This window comes from Manacus candei, unplaced genomic scaffold, assembly GCF_025592945.1.
Source record: "Manacus candei isolate 608988 ecotype Guabito, Panama unplaced genomic scaffold, ASM2559294v1 h1tg000050l, whole genome shotgun sequence".
Lineage (NCBI taxonomy): Eukaryota > Metazoa > Chordata > Aves > Passeriformes > Pipridae > Manacus > Manacus candei.
This window is the reverse complement of record NW_026138098.1, coordinates 2739572-2758500: the sequence shown is the minus strand read 5'-3', so window position 1 is coordinate 2758500 and position 18929 is coordinate 2739572. Positions and strand designations below refer to the sequence as shown.

The 18929-nt window shown below is 39.2% G+C and overlaps 1 protein-coding gene across 6 annotated transcripts in view; it reads left to right on the top strand.

Moving 5' to 3' along the window:
- Positions 1–663: 663 nt before the first annotated feature.
- Positions 664–18929, top strand: part of ATE1 (arginyltransferase 1) — a 73624-nt gene continuing 55358 nt past the window's right edge. The window contains exons 1-8 of one of the 6 annotated variants that reach the window (XM_051800393.1): positions 664–791; positions 1991–2054; positions 2411–2473; positions 2965–3068; positions 3833–4105; positions 7162–7394; positions 10262–10390; positions 18484–18516. In XM_051800393.1, the coding sequence (XP_051656353.1) occupies positions 704–791; positions 1991–2054; positions 2411–2473; positions 2965–3068; positions 3833–4105; positions 7162–7394; positions 10262–10390; positions 18484–18516 (987 nt within the window). In that variant the 5' untranslated portion in view covers positions 664–703. Of the gene's footprint in view, positions 792–930; positions 1112–1253; positions 1278–1990; positions 2055–2410; positions 2474–2964; positions 3069–3832; positions 4106–7161; positions 7395–9123; positions 9253–10261; positions 10391–18483; positions 18517–18929 lie in introns of those variants that run through there. The other 5 variants (XM_051800394.1, XM_051800392.1, XM_051800391.1 and 2 more) reach the window with 5 other exon arrangements.

The following is an 18929-nucleotide window of genomic DNA, read 5'->3' as shown; positions in this document are numbered from 1 at the left end:
TGGTTATCCATCCCTGCTGGGATAATCTTGCTATCCACATGATTTTGGGTGTTGCAGGAGAAGTTGATAGTGTTCTTGCTGTTCCGGAAATAAAGGTTTGAGTTTGGAAATTTGGTCCCAATTACAGATAGCAATTCCCCTTTCTGTTTTTCCAAACTCCACCTGTGTTTGGTGGGTAACTTAGGCAGGCCAGCTCTATGGAGTCATGATACTATTTTGTTAAATATGAATAAAGTCTAGCTCCCTTTCCAGAAGATGCTCTGTGGGGGAACACTGCCTCTGGAGTTGCAGAAAAGTGAAAAGTAGATTGGTGTGCAAGGTTTTATGTTCTTTTTGAGTCCCTAGATTTGCACTTCAAACTATAGTTTGAATTTTAGAATTTTAATTAGTTAAAATTAATTTTCTAAAATTACAATTTTAGAAAAGACAAAACCTGACAGTTATATTGTCTAAATTGAGGCTTACAGCTAATGGTGATGTGATTTTTTTCTTCCATCCTTTTATCCTGCTGAAGCAGCCGGGTACAGAGGGATCTGGCAAATTGTTACCAGGGTGTTTGTGGGGGTGAGAAACCGGTCAGGCCACGAGGGAAACACGGTTAGAGCATCCAAGCCGAGCCGAGCGCGCTGTTCTGTAGCAAACCCGGCCCTGAGGGGAGGCGTGGGCACGGCCCGGGCGGGGGCGCTGCGAGGCCGCCGGCGCCATGCCCGCCGCCGTGGTGGAGTACAAGGGCTGGAAGGAGGGGCGCGGCTGCGGCTACTGCGGCTCGGAGCGGGGCAAGGTGTCGGCGGGTGAGCGGGGCCGGGGCGCGGCGGGCGGGCCGGGCGCTGGGGGTGTCCCTGGGGCCCTCGGCGCTGAGGGGAACCCGCCGCCGCTGCCCGGGGGAAACATGGCGGCGCCGCCGCTTCCTGCGCGCGCCGCCCGCGCGCTGCCCGCAGCCAAGATGGCGGCGGGCGGCGTTTCCGGGCGGCCCGGGGCGCTGCCCTAAGGCGGGCGGGCACCGCGGGGATGGCGGCGGGCGGCGGCTCCCCGAGCATCGTGGAGTTCTTCGGCGGGGAGGATGGCTACCGCTGCGGATACTGCAGGAGCGACACCGGCAACCTCTCGCACGGTGCGGGCGGCGCGGGGAGCCGCGGGCGGGCCGGCCGGGTGCTGGCGGGGAAGGGGCGGCGGCGGGCGCGGGGCCGAGGGAGGGCGGCGGGGAAAGGCGGTGGCACAGCTACCCGCCCCGCCCGGAGCTCCGAGCTGCTCTTACGGCCCAGTGCTTCCAGCTGGTTGTAAGAGAATTAAGCAGCAATTTCGTGTTGTTTTCCTGGGTTATTTCGGGGAAAGGAAGGAGGTGGAGAGATAAACTTTGCGCTTGTACAGTCGGAGAAATACAGTTGCCTGCATCCCGAGATTTGTGTTGGGTTTGGGGTTTTTACACGTAATGTGGCTGTTGAAGTCAGTAATCACGATATTAACGAATATGCCAAATCCTTGAAAGATATCTGCGTATACTCACATTTGCAGTAATCACAGAATCACAGGATGGTTTGAGTTGGAAGGGATCTTAAAGGTCACCTGGTCCCACCCCCGGCCGTGGGCAGGGACACCTCCCACTAGCCCAGGTTGCTCCAAGCCCCGTCCAGCCTGGCCTTGGACACTTCCAGGGATGGGGCAGCCACAGCTTCTCTGGGCAACCTGTGCCAGGGCCTCCCCACCCTCACCGCTAAGAATTCCTTCCCAATATCCCATCTAACCCTGCCCTCTGGCAGTGGGAAGCCGTTACCCCTTGTCCTGTCACTCCATCCCTTGTCCCAAGTCCCTCTCCAGCTCTCTTGGAGCCCTTTTAGGCACTGGAAGGGGCTCTAAGGTCTCCCTGGTGCCTTCTCTCCCAGCCCCAGCTCTCAGCCTGTCTCCATAGCAGAGCTGCTCCAGCCAGTTCCACAGAACTTGCATTTAAAGCCCAGATGTGGTCAGTCAAGTGTTGCTGTGTTATTTATTTCAGGTATGTGGGCACATTCGATGACAGTTCAAGATTACCAGGATCTCATAGACAGAGGATGGCGAAGGTAAATTGAGAAAGAAAATACAAAGCCCTGTTGTCAGTTTAGATACAGCTTAGAATCCACATTTAAAATTTAGATCTCTGAAAATAGTTAGCTAGTTTCCATTAGTAATTGAAATAAAACTATTTGTCCAGTACTCTGGGACTCTTTGTAACATCACACTGTCAAACAGGAAGAGATTTAATGATTTTGGAAGGATAACGATGTAGTGTAGCAGCAAAGAGCTGAAGAATTTGCTTCTCGACTTTTGTTACTCATCATGTAATAGTTTGATATGATTTTAATAAGAAAGGTTCTTCTTCCATTTATGTTTTGATATAAACAACCAAAAATCAATTCATATTTATTACTATTTTCAGGAGTGGAAAATATGTCTACAAACCTATCATGAATCAAACATGTTGTCCTCAATACACAATAAGGTAAGAAGCTCAAAATACAGTTGTGTAAGGCATTTGACCACTTCAAATTTGTTCCACCATTTCTGTTTATGGCTTGAAATACATCATACTTGGAAAGTTTATCTACTTTTAGTGATACTTGGAATAGTAAGTATGTACTGTTGGGTTTGTGCATAAGGACATCAGCAGCTCTAGGATATTTTCCTCTAAAGAACCTTGTCTGTAACCCACAGACACTGCCTTAGTAGCCCAAATAAGAGGGGATTACACACACATTTTAGTGATTATAGTGATAAACACACAAAACATGCCATGAGGACTGATGTTATGCAGTACAAGACAACATAAATTTCATTAAATCAAAAATGTTGATAAAATATTTGATCACTTAGTATAGAGGAACTTCAGAGATAAATAGAAATTACATATGCAGTGTAATTTTTTTTAAGCGGCTCCTTAACATTTTCTTAAACTTTCACAAAAGAAATGTTCATAATTTTTAATTTTTTTAGGTGCCAGGCATTGCATTTTCAGGCCTCCAAATCTCACAAGAAGGTTCTGAAGAAAATGCTGAAATTTCTTTCCAAAGGAGATGTTTCCAAAGTAGCGAGCGAAGGTAAGGAACTCGTAGTGTTCGAAATCCAGAGCTGATGTTTGGGAGGAGGATTAAATACCTTTTGTGTACAGACCCCTGGATGGGTTGTGTCTTTGCAGTGGGTTTTGAATCAAGAGCACTTCAGAAGCCCAGAGACCAAGTCGTGCAGGTGACTTGTGCTAATGAAGAAGATGTTTCTTTGCTTTTTCCATAGACCAGCTTATTTTCCTGGGCCAATTCCTACTTTCTAACTGGGAGCTGTAGAGGATTAGACTCTGTTTTTACTTCTGCCATAAAACTGGCAATCTGGAGAGGATCAAGCAGAGTGGTTGGTGGCAGAGAAAAGGAAGAACAAACAAAGAGGTTTTTTCCTGGTGATTGAACAGTCACACCTCATTTATTCAGCACCAAACCGAGCTATTCTCCGTTGTGGTGGAACTTGTCTTGGTTCTGAACCATTATAATTTGCCTTTTTTTGTGTGTGTGTGTGGTATGCTAGGGGTTTTTTTGGTTCTTTTTTGTTGTTTGATTGCAGCTATGGCCTGAGATCAGTTGACTGTCCTGTTTTAGTGGAGAGAATAAAACCTTTCCCAAAAATGAGTTGGTGTTCATAATTCGGGGTCGTAAAGGAAACTTTGTTTTCAGACTCTTGCAGATACTTTATCTGTTGGAAAGCACTTGTAAAATTGGAAATCAGTTACTTTAGTATTAATTGTAGTTGTGCAAAGTGTGAGCTGTGGTTGCACAGAGAGAAATTCAGTCCTGCATGTTCTGATTGCCTGCAGAGGAGCCGATGGATTCCCACATAGAGGATGCGGTCGCCTGTGATTTTCCATACAAAAGTGAGTCTCAGGTCAGTCAGTCTGAACTGACTCCCTTGGGTGTGGATCACACTAAGAGTGTGCAGAATGAAGATAAGGACTCGGGGGAAACAAAAGAAGAGGTGAATGTGCAGAAGGTGGAGTCGGATTCTCTCCAGATCTGTGCAGCCAAGGACACACCAGTCCCTGGAGAACCATCACACTCGGCTAAAGTTGTTCATGCACCACCTAAGCCAGGTAATCACATTTCTGGTAGTCATTGGAGTATACTGCCATGATTTCACATCTTGTTGAAGTCCTTCTTTTATCTTGCCTAGTAAATCAATCAATAAAAGGATTGGAAACTATGTAGGAATTTCTCCTTTTTGTCTTGCAGTGAACTTAATTTTACATTTCTGTAAGGAGATGCAGTAAGTACATACAAGAAGTAAAGCAATCTCTCTCATTTTACTTCTGTTGCATTTACACATTGCTACAGCTCTCATGTGCCAAAAACTGAAGTAAACAAATGCTTATTCCTATCTACAGTTTTATGGGAAAGTCCATGGAATCTTGGAGGCATTTTAATATAACACTAAAAATTTTTAATATAATGCTGATTTTAATAGTATGGTAGCTCTCTTCAATATTGAAGTTATCACTCAGTCAAGCTTCTTTTATTGTAATTTATCTTATTGATTTATTTGTTAGAATAAAAAGTTCTATTTATCTTCTTATCCTCACCTCTAATTTCTTAAGTAATAAATGAAAAACTTCGACCTGTGTAAACTTCATTTTGGAAGCAAACCAAGTGGCCACTGACAGCAGGTGGCAGACTTGGGTAAAGATTAGAAGTGTAAACCTGCCAGTGCTATGAAAAAGGTGAGCTGAGGTCTTCAGTGAGGCTTAGAATAACCTCGGGTCAAACTTTAAACACGGAAAATGCAGATAAGAAATCTTGTAATATTGTAATGTGTTGCAGAAAAAAGGGGCTTACTTGTACAGAGGAGATATATTCATTAGTGTGGTTCTTTCTGGAGGCTTTAAAGGAAATATAAAGTGAATAATAAATGCATCAGAAAGCTTATTTAATTTTTTAGAGCAGATGGTGTTACAGGTCAAATCCAGTTTAAAATTTTCCAGATAGAAAGATGTTTAGTTTTTATCTTGGAAAATGCAGACTTAGCCCGCAATAAGATTGTTTAATTGCATTTTTATTGCTTTATAAACAAAACAGGTCATTGTCCTGTAGGAATAATGGTCTGTTTCTGCACAGTTTCAGATAGAAAAGAAGGTTTGCTTATGTCTGTGTATGCACATTTATTGTTTTAAGAAGTTTTTCTTGCTAACTTACAGCTTGTAGAAGATATGAGACACGAAACAGATCCCGATACAGATGAAGTGCTCGTTCTTCAAATGTATCATGACTGTTTTAAATAAACTCTTCCTGTGACTCGTTTGCCTGAGGACAGGTCACATAGTATCCCTAATTCCCTCCTGTTTGTCCTTTTCTGGTGAATAATTTTAGCTGTGTGGAGGAAACAAACCTCAATCATGAAATCTGCCAGTGCCATTGTAGGATGTCTGAGGCCAAAGGGATAACAGCTCCTTTTCCAAGTCCCTGAGGTGCTGTGAACGTTTCAGCTGTCGTGGGGAAACCAGAACTGGAACTCTTCTGGATGAGCCACAAAGAGCTTCCCACTAACTTGCCCCAGGAGTACACTCAGAAAGTCTGTAAATTCTGTATGGTAGGCATGTTAAAAAGAATACAGCATTGCCAGTACTTAAAATTATCCCAGTATAAAGTATTTTTCCAATTTCCATGATGTTTGGGAAAGAAAGATGCTTCAGGCAGCGGATCTGAGGGCTACAGGTCTTTCCAGGTGCAGTGACTCTGAACACACCAGTGAGCTTTCAAAATATCAGTGCTCTCACCATTTCCAGTTTGCAGAAGGATCCCACTGTTCCCATTGTCCATAGGAAGGTCTGAAGTGGGTAGAGAACAGGAAATACGACAGTTTTGGCTAAAAAGTTACTGGTGGGGAGGAGGATGAAGGAAAGATTTATGTTTTCATAAGAGTTCTGGAAAAAACAATTTCCACATAATGTCCAGGCCTTCAGGAGAGTGAAGTGGGATAAGCCATAGTTAAGTCTGAGTTTGGCTTGTTTTTTGCTTCTTATAGATATTAATGTATAAGAAATTATAAATTGGAAATGTGTCTTCTTCCCAATGCTTCAAATGAAACCACCTTACCATTCAGGGTAGTTTCATTTTGAAGTCTCCCAAAAGTTGCCAGCCTGTCTTTTGCAAATCAATGGATTTGGGGAGAAATATAATGGTATAAAAGATTTCTTCAGCAGTTTGTAATAATATTTGTTACCATTTGGATTCTGTGCAAGATATATGACTGTATTTCCCTATATTAAAGTAGTTTTCCCCACTCTTCCTCACTTTTTAAAGTCTTTAATATGGGTCTTTTTTGGCTTCCAGCTCATCTGCCATCCTTTAAGTGCCTTTAGAGGGTAGCATGGGGACCAACCTTTTTTTTGATTGAAGAAAACTATATATAATTTTTTCTAATACTGCCATTCTTCTGTCTTGACTTTTTATCTTACATTAGTGTCCTAATTATAAATCTAATCGGACCCCTTCATTGAGGAATTTGGACCACTCAAATTTTTATTTGTACATGTCTCTGGATTTGTGTTGATTTAAAACTGAAGTTCTTGTAGTACTAGAGAGCAAATGGGTCAGGATGGGAAATTGGTTTGACTTCTCTTTTTAGTAAATACCTTTTAACAAATAGAATGTTACAAATGGTTGATCTGTTCAAGACAGACTGACATAAGTGAATGGATTAATTAAAACAGAGAATCTGAATATAATTTTAAGCATAGATGTAGTACTAATGTCAGTGGCACTGATGGCACTGGCACTGGCAGCATTTCTGCACAGTTCCCACAGATTCCAGGTGACAAAAAAGAAATCCTTTTTTTTTTGGGGTGTGTGTCTTCTACAGGACTTTGTCCTGTAGCCACTCTGGCTTCAAATGTGGTAGAACAGTTCTCTGAGTTTGGTTGCAAGGTTGTGTTTTTGTCCTTTCAGTGTTTCAAGTTTTTAAATATATTCTTGGCTTTGGGGTGGAATAGTGATCAAGGTGCATTAGCTTGGCATCAGGTGTTGGGAGTTGGAAATGTAAAAGGCCACAGGTGCAATTCAGTGGTGATTTTAGCCATCTCTTTTCAGTGATTGCATCAGAACTGCTTGCTTGTTGTTAAATGTGGTGTTTAACTCTTTGCCTGTGCCCTTGCAGGGAAAGGGGCTGATCTGAGCAAGCCACTGTGTCGAAAAGCAAAGGACATTCGGAAAGAGAGGAAACTACAGAAACTCCTCCAGAACCAGAAGTGCACCTTAGAAGGCTCTCAGCTTCCAGGGGGAGATCAAGCTTTCCTCTTGCAAAACTCTAAACCTAAAACAAACCAACCTAAAACCATTGAAGACTTTGTTCTTGTGTCTTTACCTGATGATGCACGACACAAATTAGAGGTAACGTCTTGTTCACTGTTGTGGGAGGCAAATGAAGGAAAAGTCTGGTTAAGGAGTTTTTCAAGTGCTTAGGTCTGTACCTTTGACCTTATGGACTAGTTGTAGTTTAAATCTTGAAATATATGTGGTACTGCATTATTTTTATATATATATATATATATATATAATTTTATATAATTGTGTATATATATATATATGTAAAAAACATTATATATATAATTATATATATATATATATATATATGTATATATATATATGTAAAATGCAGCTGAGCTCTTTGTAGCCACAGGAGGGTACTCTTGCACTGTGCAGTCATTTCTAGCAGAAACCAGTGCAGTGACCAAAATAACTTGCAAATTGATTTCATACAGCGTGACTTGAAAATGAAAGACTTTGAATTAACCAAGTGTGGAATGATGAGAGAAATTCAACATTTGGTTCTGGAGCATATAAATACTTAAAGTATCTATGCTAATGAAACCTGACAAGAGAGCAGTAACTTCATCAAATTAAACAGATACCAAGATAGCTGCTCTTTGTGCACGTCTTTGAGGCGTGTTGATGTCTTTGAAAGCTGTAAAAGTGATGGTAGAAAAATTTATTTAATATACTGCTTGCCACTGCATCCATTAGAGACAGCAATCTGGAAGGCTTCTGGACCTTCTAACATTTGTTAATCATAAAAAGCCGTTTTTCTTTTTATTTTTCCTGTAAGCTGGAAAACTTAATCTGAATATGAGTATTTTCCTGATCATTTTCAGTGGTGGTACTGGAAATGAAAATATTTACATGACTAGAAGCCATGAAGTTGATCCATCCCATTAACTCTTCCCCATTTTCTCATGAGTTGTATAAAAGAAGCATGATGGTTTTATCTGAACACCTTCATTTATAAGAAGCAGGGAAAATCCAAGAGTGTTTTCCCAGTTTGTCTTTGCTCCTTCCTGTGGCTGTCAAGTGTGCTGTTTTGTTGTGTTGGTTTTTTTAATAGATCAGAACCAACTAACTATTTGTGAAAATAGGACCATTCCGAAAATTACACGACTTTTGAAATTAATATGACTTTAAATATATTTGAGAAGACATGGGCTGCTGCTCATGTAACAGCATTCTTCTGCTTAGGGGGAAATTGTTTTTACTTAGGAGAATTTTTAATTTATAAAGAATTTCTAAAATTATTTTTGTGTGTTTGAGGGTGATGATGGGAAGACTGATAACTACTTATTACAGTTAACTTGTAATTGAGCATGGAAACACTCCTTCATCTTCTGCTTTCAATTTCAAAAATATCAAGAAATCCCCTTGGGATTATTGCCATAAAAACAGTCTTTAGATGAGGAGCACAGAGCTGAGTCTTCCAAGTCTTTCAAGTGTTTCTTAGTGTAGTATGAAACTACAAGTGGATATTCTAAGTAGTACAGGAAATCTCTTTAAAATGTTGATCTGTTGGTGTTATTTCCTGAAAAGTGTTTGTGTATTTCTTGTAGAGGCATTTTAGTTACCTTAATTTGCAGTTTGAAAACCTCCTGTGTTATTCAGTGTAAGTATAAAAGCCTTCAGCAGCCTAATTGAGCAGAAGAATTAGCAGGCTGTTGGCTAATATTATCTGAATTGTGATGGCCCTTGTGCAGGAGGTTAAAATGTGTCTCTGTTGTGATGTTTGCATTATGTGTAAGTGTATAGTTACTGCATGTATTGTAATAATAAATGTGTTTAACTTCTTCTGAAGGTGAGGGTGGTGAGATCATCTCCACCAAGTTCACAGTTCAAAGCCACATTTCAGGAGTCTTACCAGGTCTATAAACGTTACCAGATGGTTATTCACAAGGACCCACCTGATAAACCAACCATAAATCAGGTCAGAAGGCCAAATTAATTCTATGCAAAGCTTCCCCTCCATTTCATGTGTCTTGTTTCTCGGAGAAACAAATGTGGATTTTATATCCATTGTATATATTCAGGAGCATTTAAAATACTGTATCAAAGAAAATCAACATCCTGAAAGTGCAAACACTTCTTATATCTCTTTGTGAGAGCCACAAATATTTGGTCTTAGTTGCAGACTGAAAAGTTATGGATGTTCCATGGGGATGCTGTTGGGTAAGAGATGGAGAGGATGAGGCTCTGGGAGAGAGATATTTTGGGCCTTATAAACACAAATCTCATAAGAACTAAATCCAGCTGGGCACTCAGCCTGATAACTGGTCTTGTTGGCTTTGGTTTAAATGCTTCCATAAGGAGGAACTAACGTGACCAGGGCCAACATGTGAGCAAAAGTTTGTCACACAAATTGTTGGTTTAAGGTTCACAGGAGTTGAATAATTCTCTTCACTTTCAATTTAAGCCTTTCAAAAAGTGATCTGTGCACTCCATCTAAATTACACATTTTTACTGCTTCTTGTAATGACCAGGTGGAGTGTAAGAGTGAACTGTCAGACATGTTACCTCTCTGATAGTATAAAGAAAAAAAAGTATATGTAGCCAGAATATGTTATTGCTGAACGAGAGAAATGAGTGATGTGCCATTAAAAATAGTACATTTTAAAAGTCCTTGAGACTGTACAATGAAACTAAAATTTGTAGTTGATTTGTTAGCTACTAGGTCAATAAAAATAGATTGAATAGACTCCTGCTTTGGAGTGTTCTAGTGTTACACAGCTTTTATTGTTTAATGGAAGTATCAGCAGTCAGTTTAAGTTTGGTGTTAGTTGTCAGACTTTCTCCTCTAGGAGGTTTTAAAATAGAAAACTGACTTCAGAGGCTTTGAAGTGGATAGGAGGAGATCTTCCACTAGCCTTACCTTCAGAAGCAGATTATCTGATGATATGCACTCAAAATAGAATGCTTGTATTTCCCTTGCTCTGAAGGTGAGGTTAGTACCTGTCTCCTTTGAGGACCCCCAGTTCAAATCATCCTTCAACCAATCTGCCACTTTATTTGCCAAGTATCAGATGTCTGTACACAAGGACACACCTTCTGACTGTGGGGAGAATGAGGTACAGTTCACTGCATGCACCTTTCTGAAAGCATCTTTTTAAAATGCACAGTTAAATGGTGGGAAATGGTGTCTCTGAGGGTGATTTTAAATATTAAAATACTGCAATTTCCATTTGGGAGGGAAAGCACTGAGGTTTTCAGTAAGGTTCTGTTGCAGGCTTCAGCCCAGGGCTCACTGAGCTGAAGAGGGAGGGATTAAACATAATTTGTAAAGAGGTTGGGGACTGAGAGTTCCACTGGAAACAAGATGATGGTATCAAATTGGTTTTTTGATGACAAAATCATCTTCTGCTTTAAAGTTATTTGGTACCTTTTCTACGTTTCTCCTTAATTTTTTGTGGTCTTGCTTAATTTAACAGGTGGAGGTTTCAAAAATCTCACTTTGATTCCCATTGCATTGCTAAGCACAGTGCTCAACTGGAACTAACCTTTGCAGTAGGAATAGTGCAAAAATGTCTCCTCCAGATATTGATTGAGAGTACACTGCATATGGGTGCACCCTGCTCTTAAAATGGTGTTTACAGGAGGCTAATCCTAATCTAATAAATTAAAAAAATAATTAAAAATACTCCTGGGGTTCCAAACAAGCAGCAGTTCTCCATTTCTCTGGAAGGTGGCACAACTTCTTCATTAGCAGAGTTAATGAAATTGCAACCTCAGAGCTGTCATTTCTATCTATTTTCTATCTACTGCAGATGTAGAGCTTTAATATTGGTCAGCTCTCTAGCCAGGCTTTTCTGTTCTTGGGAGTGTTACCTCACAAACTGTGGCTGTTTTCCAGGTAGAATAGTAAAACCCATAATAATTTTTGGCTTTAGTTCAAGACAGTGTAAGGAGAGCTTTTTTTTTGTGAGATGTCTGTAATGCTACTCTGGAAAGCCATAAAATCCATTTCACTTTGTTTTGTAAAATAATAGGTCTCATAACAATAAGTAGTACTCTGTGCCCTTTTTATAATTACTGACATAAATGGGTTTAATTATAATAATGTGAAAATGGGACACATGCCAAGGTAGATTGAGCTATTTACTAGATTTGTACCAGGCATTACCTGGTCTGATTAGGGACTTGATTTTTCTGCTATGATGGAAGTATTTCAGCCTGTAAAGGTGTATTAAGGACAGTCAGGTTTCCACCACCTTAAGGTGTAAAGTCTGTCATGGGAATTGCTGTTGAAGAAGAAGGGGATGGATTTCTGTTCATTCCTAACAGTGTAATGGATTTTTATCCCCTTTTTCCTTGTTACTTGCCATAGGTGTTTCCCTACATTATCCCATTTTTTTCTTAATTTGTCTGGTATAAATTAAAGTTACCTGGAAATATTCTCACCCCTCTCAAAAACCTCTGGCCACTTGCTGCAGAAATTCAGCTTCAAATCTGATCTGGTTGTCTCTGTGCTTTGGAGTGAAGTACTGATATTACATAGAGTTGCTGGCACTTAAAAATATTTATGCCAGCGTGTTTTTATTGAATTGAATTGGTGTCCTGAGGAAAAACACAGCAAACAATTTTCTAATTAGAAGTTTCTTCATAATACTTGCTCTTAAAGAGTGCTGTGGAAGAATTGATTTTTCAGTTTTTCCCCGTGGGAAGCACAGAACTTTATTAAGCTGCAATGTAAGTGCATGGTCATCTGCTGCTTTAGGGATATGTGTATTCTTATCTTAAAATAGTTGGTGGAAAAATGAGAAGAATTAGGGGAAACCTCAGCAGATTGTGAAGTGGTAAGGTCTAAATAGCTTCTGAATGAGGTAAATCATGGAAAATAGGTGTATCCCTGCCTATTGGAGAAATTTATCCAAGGCTACTCTTGAGTTAGTCAAGTTCCTGAACTGCTCATTTTTGGAAGCTACAAAAATATTCATGAAAAGAACCTGTTTTAATGTTTGTCCCATTCTTTGCATTTCTTCTGGGCCTTTATGAAGTGCTGTGTATGGCCCTTTATCTCAGGTCCAAAGTGACAGTTGTCACGTCCTGTTGCCAGGACTTTAAGTAGCATTTGGTTGTATTTCTGGGAGAAAATGTTTAGATTAATGTATAGAAGAATGATCTGAGACTAGGAAGAATGAACTTGTTATGTATTTTATATAATCCCAAGGGGCATAGACTGGCTCTTTGGAAGAGACCATTGGATTAAGGGAATCTTAGTAGTGGTTTGCCTTCTTACCTAAAGTCTTATCTGCAAATATTTTAATTCTTCCTCAGCAGCAAAAATACCTGTTTCTGGGTAGGAAATGCAGGGAGGACCTTGCACAACACAAGGTCACCTGGAAGATGATCCAGGTCCACCCCAGCTTCAGGATGATTTATAAAGCATGTGGAGTTAGATAGGTAAATGTTTCAGGACATTTTGCCACCTGCATCTTTTTTGTGTTTTATATGAAATGTCAGGATTTATTTCTTGATATTTAAATGATGGATACAGGTGTGGAGCTGTGGAGGTCTGGAGGCAAAGATTTGAGGTGAAATGAATGCAGTCAAAACATTTTTTTCTTGGCCTTTTCATCCCAAGAAGGAAATGTTTTGATCCCAGTGAAGTAATCAATGGATAGTTTGGGTAGAATAGTGGGAATCTCCAGCAGTTCTTCTTCATGAAGTATCATCTCACCAGAAGCATCACGTTTCTGAGCCAAGGTTGTCTTTTTTAAAATGCTTCTTGAAGTCAGTTATAGAGGCTGTCAGTGTATTTTATACACAAACACACACACAGACATATATATATATATATATATAAACTCCTAGCTGCTTTAGTTCTTTAACTGTATTCAGTTACTGTGCTAAACAAAAAAACAGCGCCTGTCATTCCAGACTGAGTTTTACATATTATATATTGCCATGTAAAAATTTGGAATTAAGCATTTTTTCTGTTCCTGCCTCTTCTCTAGTGACCTTAATGATTGATCTGTGTGGTGTAAAACACTGATACAACACACCTAGTTAATTAAGGTGATTTTTAATCTTCAAGTCTTTTTACTGCAGTCTTTGTCTTTAAGAGACACTGCTGAAGTGTAGCTGAAACAAGCTATGTGGCAGCTACACAAGTTAGAAAACATTTCCATAAAAGATCATAAAAATTATGCAGTAGTTTCCAGAAAGAGCAAGAGTGAGCAGTTTATTGCTGTTTAGACCTCCTGAAACAAGCGTGGTATTGAACTTTTCACGAGCGTTTCGTAATGACAAACTTGTAGAAAAATAATATCTGTCTGTTCCCCTCTGTGAAAAGTAGCTGGACACTCTCTTTGCTTTGTGCTTAACTAAATATTTGTCTTGGAAGAAAAGAATTTCGCTGCACACAAAAGAGACACTGTTTGAAAAGGTGCAAAAAATTACCGAAATACGTACGGCGGGTTTTTTCTGTCCGAGGCTTTTTTTTAATTGCCTCCCAGGAATCCACTTGAACTAATATAGAAGACTGAGGGAGTAGTCTGGGAAATACCAAGGAGCATGTTCTGATCACTTCCAAATTGGTATCAGCAGCCAGTTGCAAACTTTCAGGTCTCTCTAACCTAGTTTCCTCTTTTGTTTTTTAGTGAGACAGTGCTTAAAAAAATCAATAGCCTTCGTGGTTATTTTTAACCTTCTGTAGCTTCCCTCAACAGCCATACATTTTTATCATGCTCTTGAACGAGTTCTTTTATTATTTGGCTTGCTGGCAGCCTTGGCAGAACATCTCACTGTGATAAACTTGCACTTCAGGTCTCTGGTAACACTGATTTAAAAATTTAGAACGAGTATTTCTATATCAGCCTGATACCTTCTGTCATGGATTATAACTTGAAATGCCTAAAAGAGCTGAAGAATTTAGGCACCCAGACAGTGAATTTATTTGTCCACAGTCATATCATTTCAGTTCAGATTCTTTTTGCATCACAGTTTATGTTGTTCTTCCTGATTTAGCCACTGAGTTTTCTATGCAAATCCATATAAAATTAAGTAATCTTTACTGTAAGACTGATAGATCTCCACTATATTGAGAGTAAATTTCTTCTGAGCAGACAAAGCCACAGTGACTTTTGTCATTCCATAAGGGAATTGAGATCGTTAGTCTGAAATGTAATTTCTGTCCCATCAGCAATTTTTTCTCTTTCCTTAGTGCTATTCTTGTAATGAAACCTACATTTGAGACATGCATTTAGTCTTTAGATCCCCTCTTTCCTTAAGTACAATGTTTTGAAGGCTCTTTCTTCACATTCAGGTCTGTTTGTCTCTCTGAAACTGTGGTTTTTAGCATTCCTGTATTTTTGTAGGCAGTTGTTGAAAATGCTAAATAGAGCCAGTCCCAGGATAAGTCTGATTCCTCTGCTGACTGAGCTCCACCATATTGCCCAGTTCAGGGGTGGTTTGGCACCATCTTTTCTTGTAAAGATGCTACTTTCTGTCCCATTTTCCTGATTTTTACAGAAAGTTTGACAACTTTCGTAATTGTCCAGCTCAATTTCAATCTATTTTCCTAAATAGCTTCCTTTTGTTGTTTGGTTTTTTGTCATTTTTTTCCTTGGGAGGGGGTTGTTAGCAACCCTTACTGAAACTTTGACTTATTTTTACTTTTTTCACTGCACAGATTTATGGTTAATACTGATTCTAATCTGGTTTGCATGAAGCCAAAAGAAGCTGGATAAAACAAGAATAACATTGGACCTGGGAAGAAGCTTCTAGAGCAGAAAACCCCAATTCTAGCTCTGTGTTTCCCTGCAGATCTAAAAGATTGCACTGCTTGTGGAGGAAGAACTCCTGGGAGGGTGCCAGTATCCCTCTAGGAAGAATGCCAAGTTTCAGGGCTCTTTTCTGTTACTGGGTCCAGGACATTCATTTGGCCCCTTAGAGTTGGGGGAAGCACTGTGTTGTCCTTGGAATTAGGGAGGGGAAGAGGGAATGAATTTGCCTACCACACGTGCAGGTGATGCCCTGGATCTGTAGCTTGCATGACTTGTCATTGTTATTTTTTATTGTTGTTATGAGCTTGGCACATTTATGAAAAATAAAACAGAGAAAACCATGACCAAAAACCAAAAAGAAGAAAGGCCCAAATCCCATATCTGTTCCTCATCCTTCTGTTCCCCAAGAAAAAGGGCAAATACTCAGTTTTCCTTGACAGCGAATTGCAAATATGAGCAAACTCTTTATATTGTCAAAGAGAAAATGATAGATTTTTTTTGTGTGATAATTTTTTTTCTGTGATGTCTTTGCACTGAAGACAGTTTTACAGTGCCTGATGACCCCTGGAAGCTGTGTTTTCCTGAGAAGGCCACGATGTCCTTGTGTGACATCACAGACCTTCACTTGCAGAAAGTCTCTGAGCCACCAGGTGAAACCCATTCCAGTTTAGCACCTGAATATCTTCCCACATTTGTAAAAGGAAGCAGGTGTTAACACTCTGGTTTTATTACCACTTTTTAAAGCTGTGCATGTGCTTTTACTCCAGCAAGTAGCTTTGGGTTGAACCCAACTCTCCATTTATTTTTCTGCCTTTTTTCTCCCTTTGATTTAATTCTCAGTGATGTGTTCATCTCTTAGTTTTATTAATTCTGTTTAAACTTATTCCCTGTTGTTGTGCTGATTCTTTCTGGCAGCTGTAATTAGTTTGCAGCAAAGTAAAAATGTTGTGGATTTCGGATATATTATAAAGCTTTTAAAAGGCTCAAGTTTATGTAAATCAGTTGGAAATTAAAATTAGAAAAACATGACTTTGTGAAAGGAATTTTAATTGTGCTTATGTGACATATTGAGTTATTTTACATGCAACATCAGCTTTTGGCTGTATTTCTTTCATGGTTTATTGAATAATTTTTAATTGTATTCAGAATAATCTTGCAGTGAGTTTGTTCATTTAGAAACTGAATCTTATGTTTTCTTCTTTTTTAAATAAGTGTACAGACTAAGTATATTCCTGAGTTATTATTTAAGTGCTGCGGATTTGGGGGTGGGAGGGGAGAGTAAGGGAAGATAACAACAGAGATCAGTGGATATAAAATATTTATTATACTCTCCAGCTCTATGTGTGATTTAAATTCTTCCTTAAAAAGAAAATTAATAAACCCACAGCAATAAATTGTTGGGTTTTTTGGTGTTTCTTAATTGACATCTAGGGAAGATTCAGTGTCCTCTGAATTTTTTTGAGGATTTGATTAAGAAAACTGTTTAATGATATTTAATAATATATAACAAGACTTGCAATGTTTTTTTTTCCCCCTTAAGATTGTGATCCAAATTCAAGTGCAGTTGGAATTTTCTCCAAGCCAGCAGTACAGCTGTAACAGGATATACTCCCCAGCAAGGGGAAGTTATGCTTAGGTGCACTTAAAAAGTCCCCCCTCACCCTCAAAGCCAAGAGATTGGACAGCAGGGCCTGGAGAATTGATAAAACTATCTGGAAAGTGTTGTGGGCACAGTTTTCTCACCATAGGGTTTAACTTGCACTATAAAGCTAAAGTTACAGATCAAGAACTATTGGGGGTCTTCTGACATGAAAATTAGTAACACATGGTTTCTTTTTTCTGAAACCTGCACTTTGTAAAAGCATCGACTGTAGGGACTGATGCACTCAGAGTGTAGGAATTTGTAACTCTCTGCTCTTTTATTACAGGAAAATGGCTCAAAAATTGAAATTTTTAATTACCTTTATAGGTAGTGCACAGTCTCCTGCCTGCACCAGCACTGTATGAAATTCAGTGTTATTCCATAAGGTCTATGTCCTAAGGTTTATTGTTCATCCAGAGATCTGCTGCTGCTGTGTTTGAGGGGGAAAGGTTTGAAAAGTGACTTCTGCCAAGTCCAGACTCTTTTAGCCTCCCCAGATGCACTTGGTTAGGGACACAGCCCTAGAGGTTAAGGTTGTCTGCAGTTCGAGCTGCAGTGGGCCAGTTAACGTTTGCAGATCAACATCAGTGTCTACCAGAGGCTTGTTTTTATTTCTAAAATCTGCTTTGTAGCACTTTCTGAAGAAAAGAGAAAGTTTCACTTCCTTAGGCTGTATGTGGAACTCTGTTCTAAGTCAGCAACTGACACTATTGGTACTTTTTATTATTGCCTGCCTTCCTCTCTGCCCCTTCCCTGGGTAAAATGGGATAACTGACAAGCAATCACCCCTTTTTTTTTTTGTTTTGTATTCCCCTTTAATTAATTAATCCCAGAACTTAATAGAATTCTTAACAACAGGCAGGTTTTTGTAGGTGTCTCTATATATTCTCTTTATCAAACTTTTAATTAAACATTCCTGTTTACTATTACTTTGCAGTTTGTGAACTGCTGACTTATTAAATCACCCAGCTGATACCAGAGGGGGAATTAAACTGTGTAACACATACTTGTTATTTAACAAGGGAATGTTTTGGAGTTAAATACATACTAGAACTTTGTAACATGTTTAATGTGGAATCTATTAATAAGGAAGTATTTGTATCAAATAAGTAAATGGTAGTGAATAAATGTTATATTTTATTACTCTTAAAACCTTGGACAAGCCCCAGATCATTAAAATATTACCTTTTTGATTATCTACAGCACATAATTTTCTACTGAGTAAAAAATCTAGGTTTGAAATGCACTTTCAGGAGGTTGATTTTTTTTCTTTTTTTAAAATCTTTTCCCTTCCTCTTCTCTAGGCTTAAAATGGGCTTGCTTTTGATTTTGAATGTAAAGTGACTTAATTTATTTTAAGAATTAGGAGGGCCCTGGCCCTCATAACAGTGGTGGGGCAGGTGCCAATGGAATCAATGGGAAAAGACTCTGTTGCAGGGAGTCAGAGAGAAGGGTAATGTGTAATTTAAAATAAAGGACACCAGAAACAGACCTGTATTACAAGGTGATAATTCTCTCACATCACATATTTAAAAACCATCTTCTATTTCATAGGGAAGGAAGTGCTTTGGATAGTTAATCCTTATATCTATTTGTACTTCTAAACAGAATGTGAGAGTTTGTTTATGGAAATTTAATTTAAAATCTGATGGTGCTTTTCAAAGATACGGTTTTTAAAGAGTGTATTTGACTATTAATGTATCTTATAGTACTAATAGTTTTCTTTGTTCTTCTGCTTTGCATATTTGAACTGTCTTCTTGGGCACATATTCCTGATGAATCCACCTCGCTGCAGTTCACACGATTCCTGTGTGATTCTCCTCTGGAGGTAGGTATTTGTTCTGAAATTAGTGTGTTTTTTCTCCTGCACTCTCTGTAGTCAGCCAACCATTCTGGCATTGGTGGGTGGCACAGAATTTCTATCATCACCAACTGGTAAGGAAGATACTACTGTGCTGCTGGGTAATAAGCTACCACTGAATTTCACAGCACTGCATTGGAAGGCAGAAGCAGAAAGCGCTGTGTCTTTGCTGGGTTTTGATTTATTTCTATGAAAAGAAAAGTATGTATAACTTGCCAAACTTGTATTTGACTCCAGCCTGAGGTAAAAGTTGAGGAGAGATGCTGTTCTTTGATTTCAAGTAAGCAAACTGCTGTGGGTTTCTTGCACTGTCTTTCTTGTTAGTGTTGAAGAGCGAAGGGCCTCGTGACTGTAATGAAATTGTCAGGTTATAGTAATTA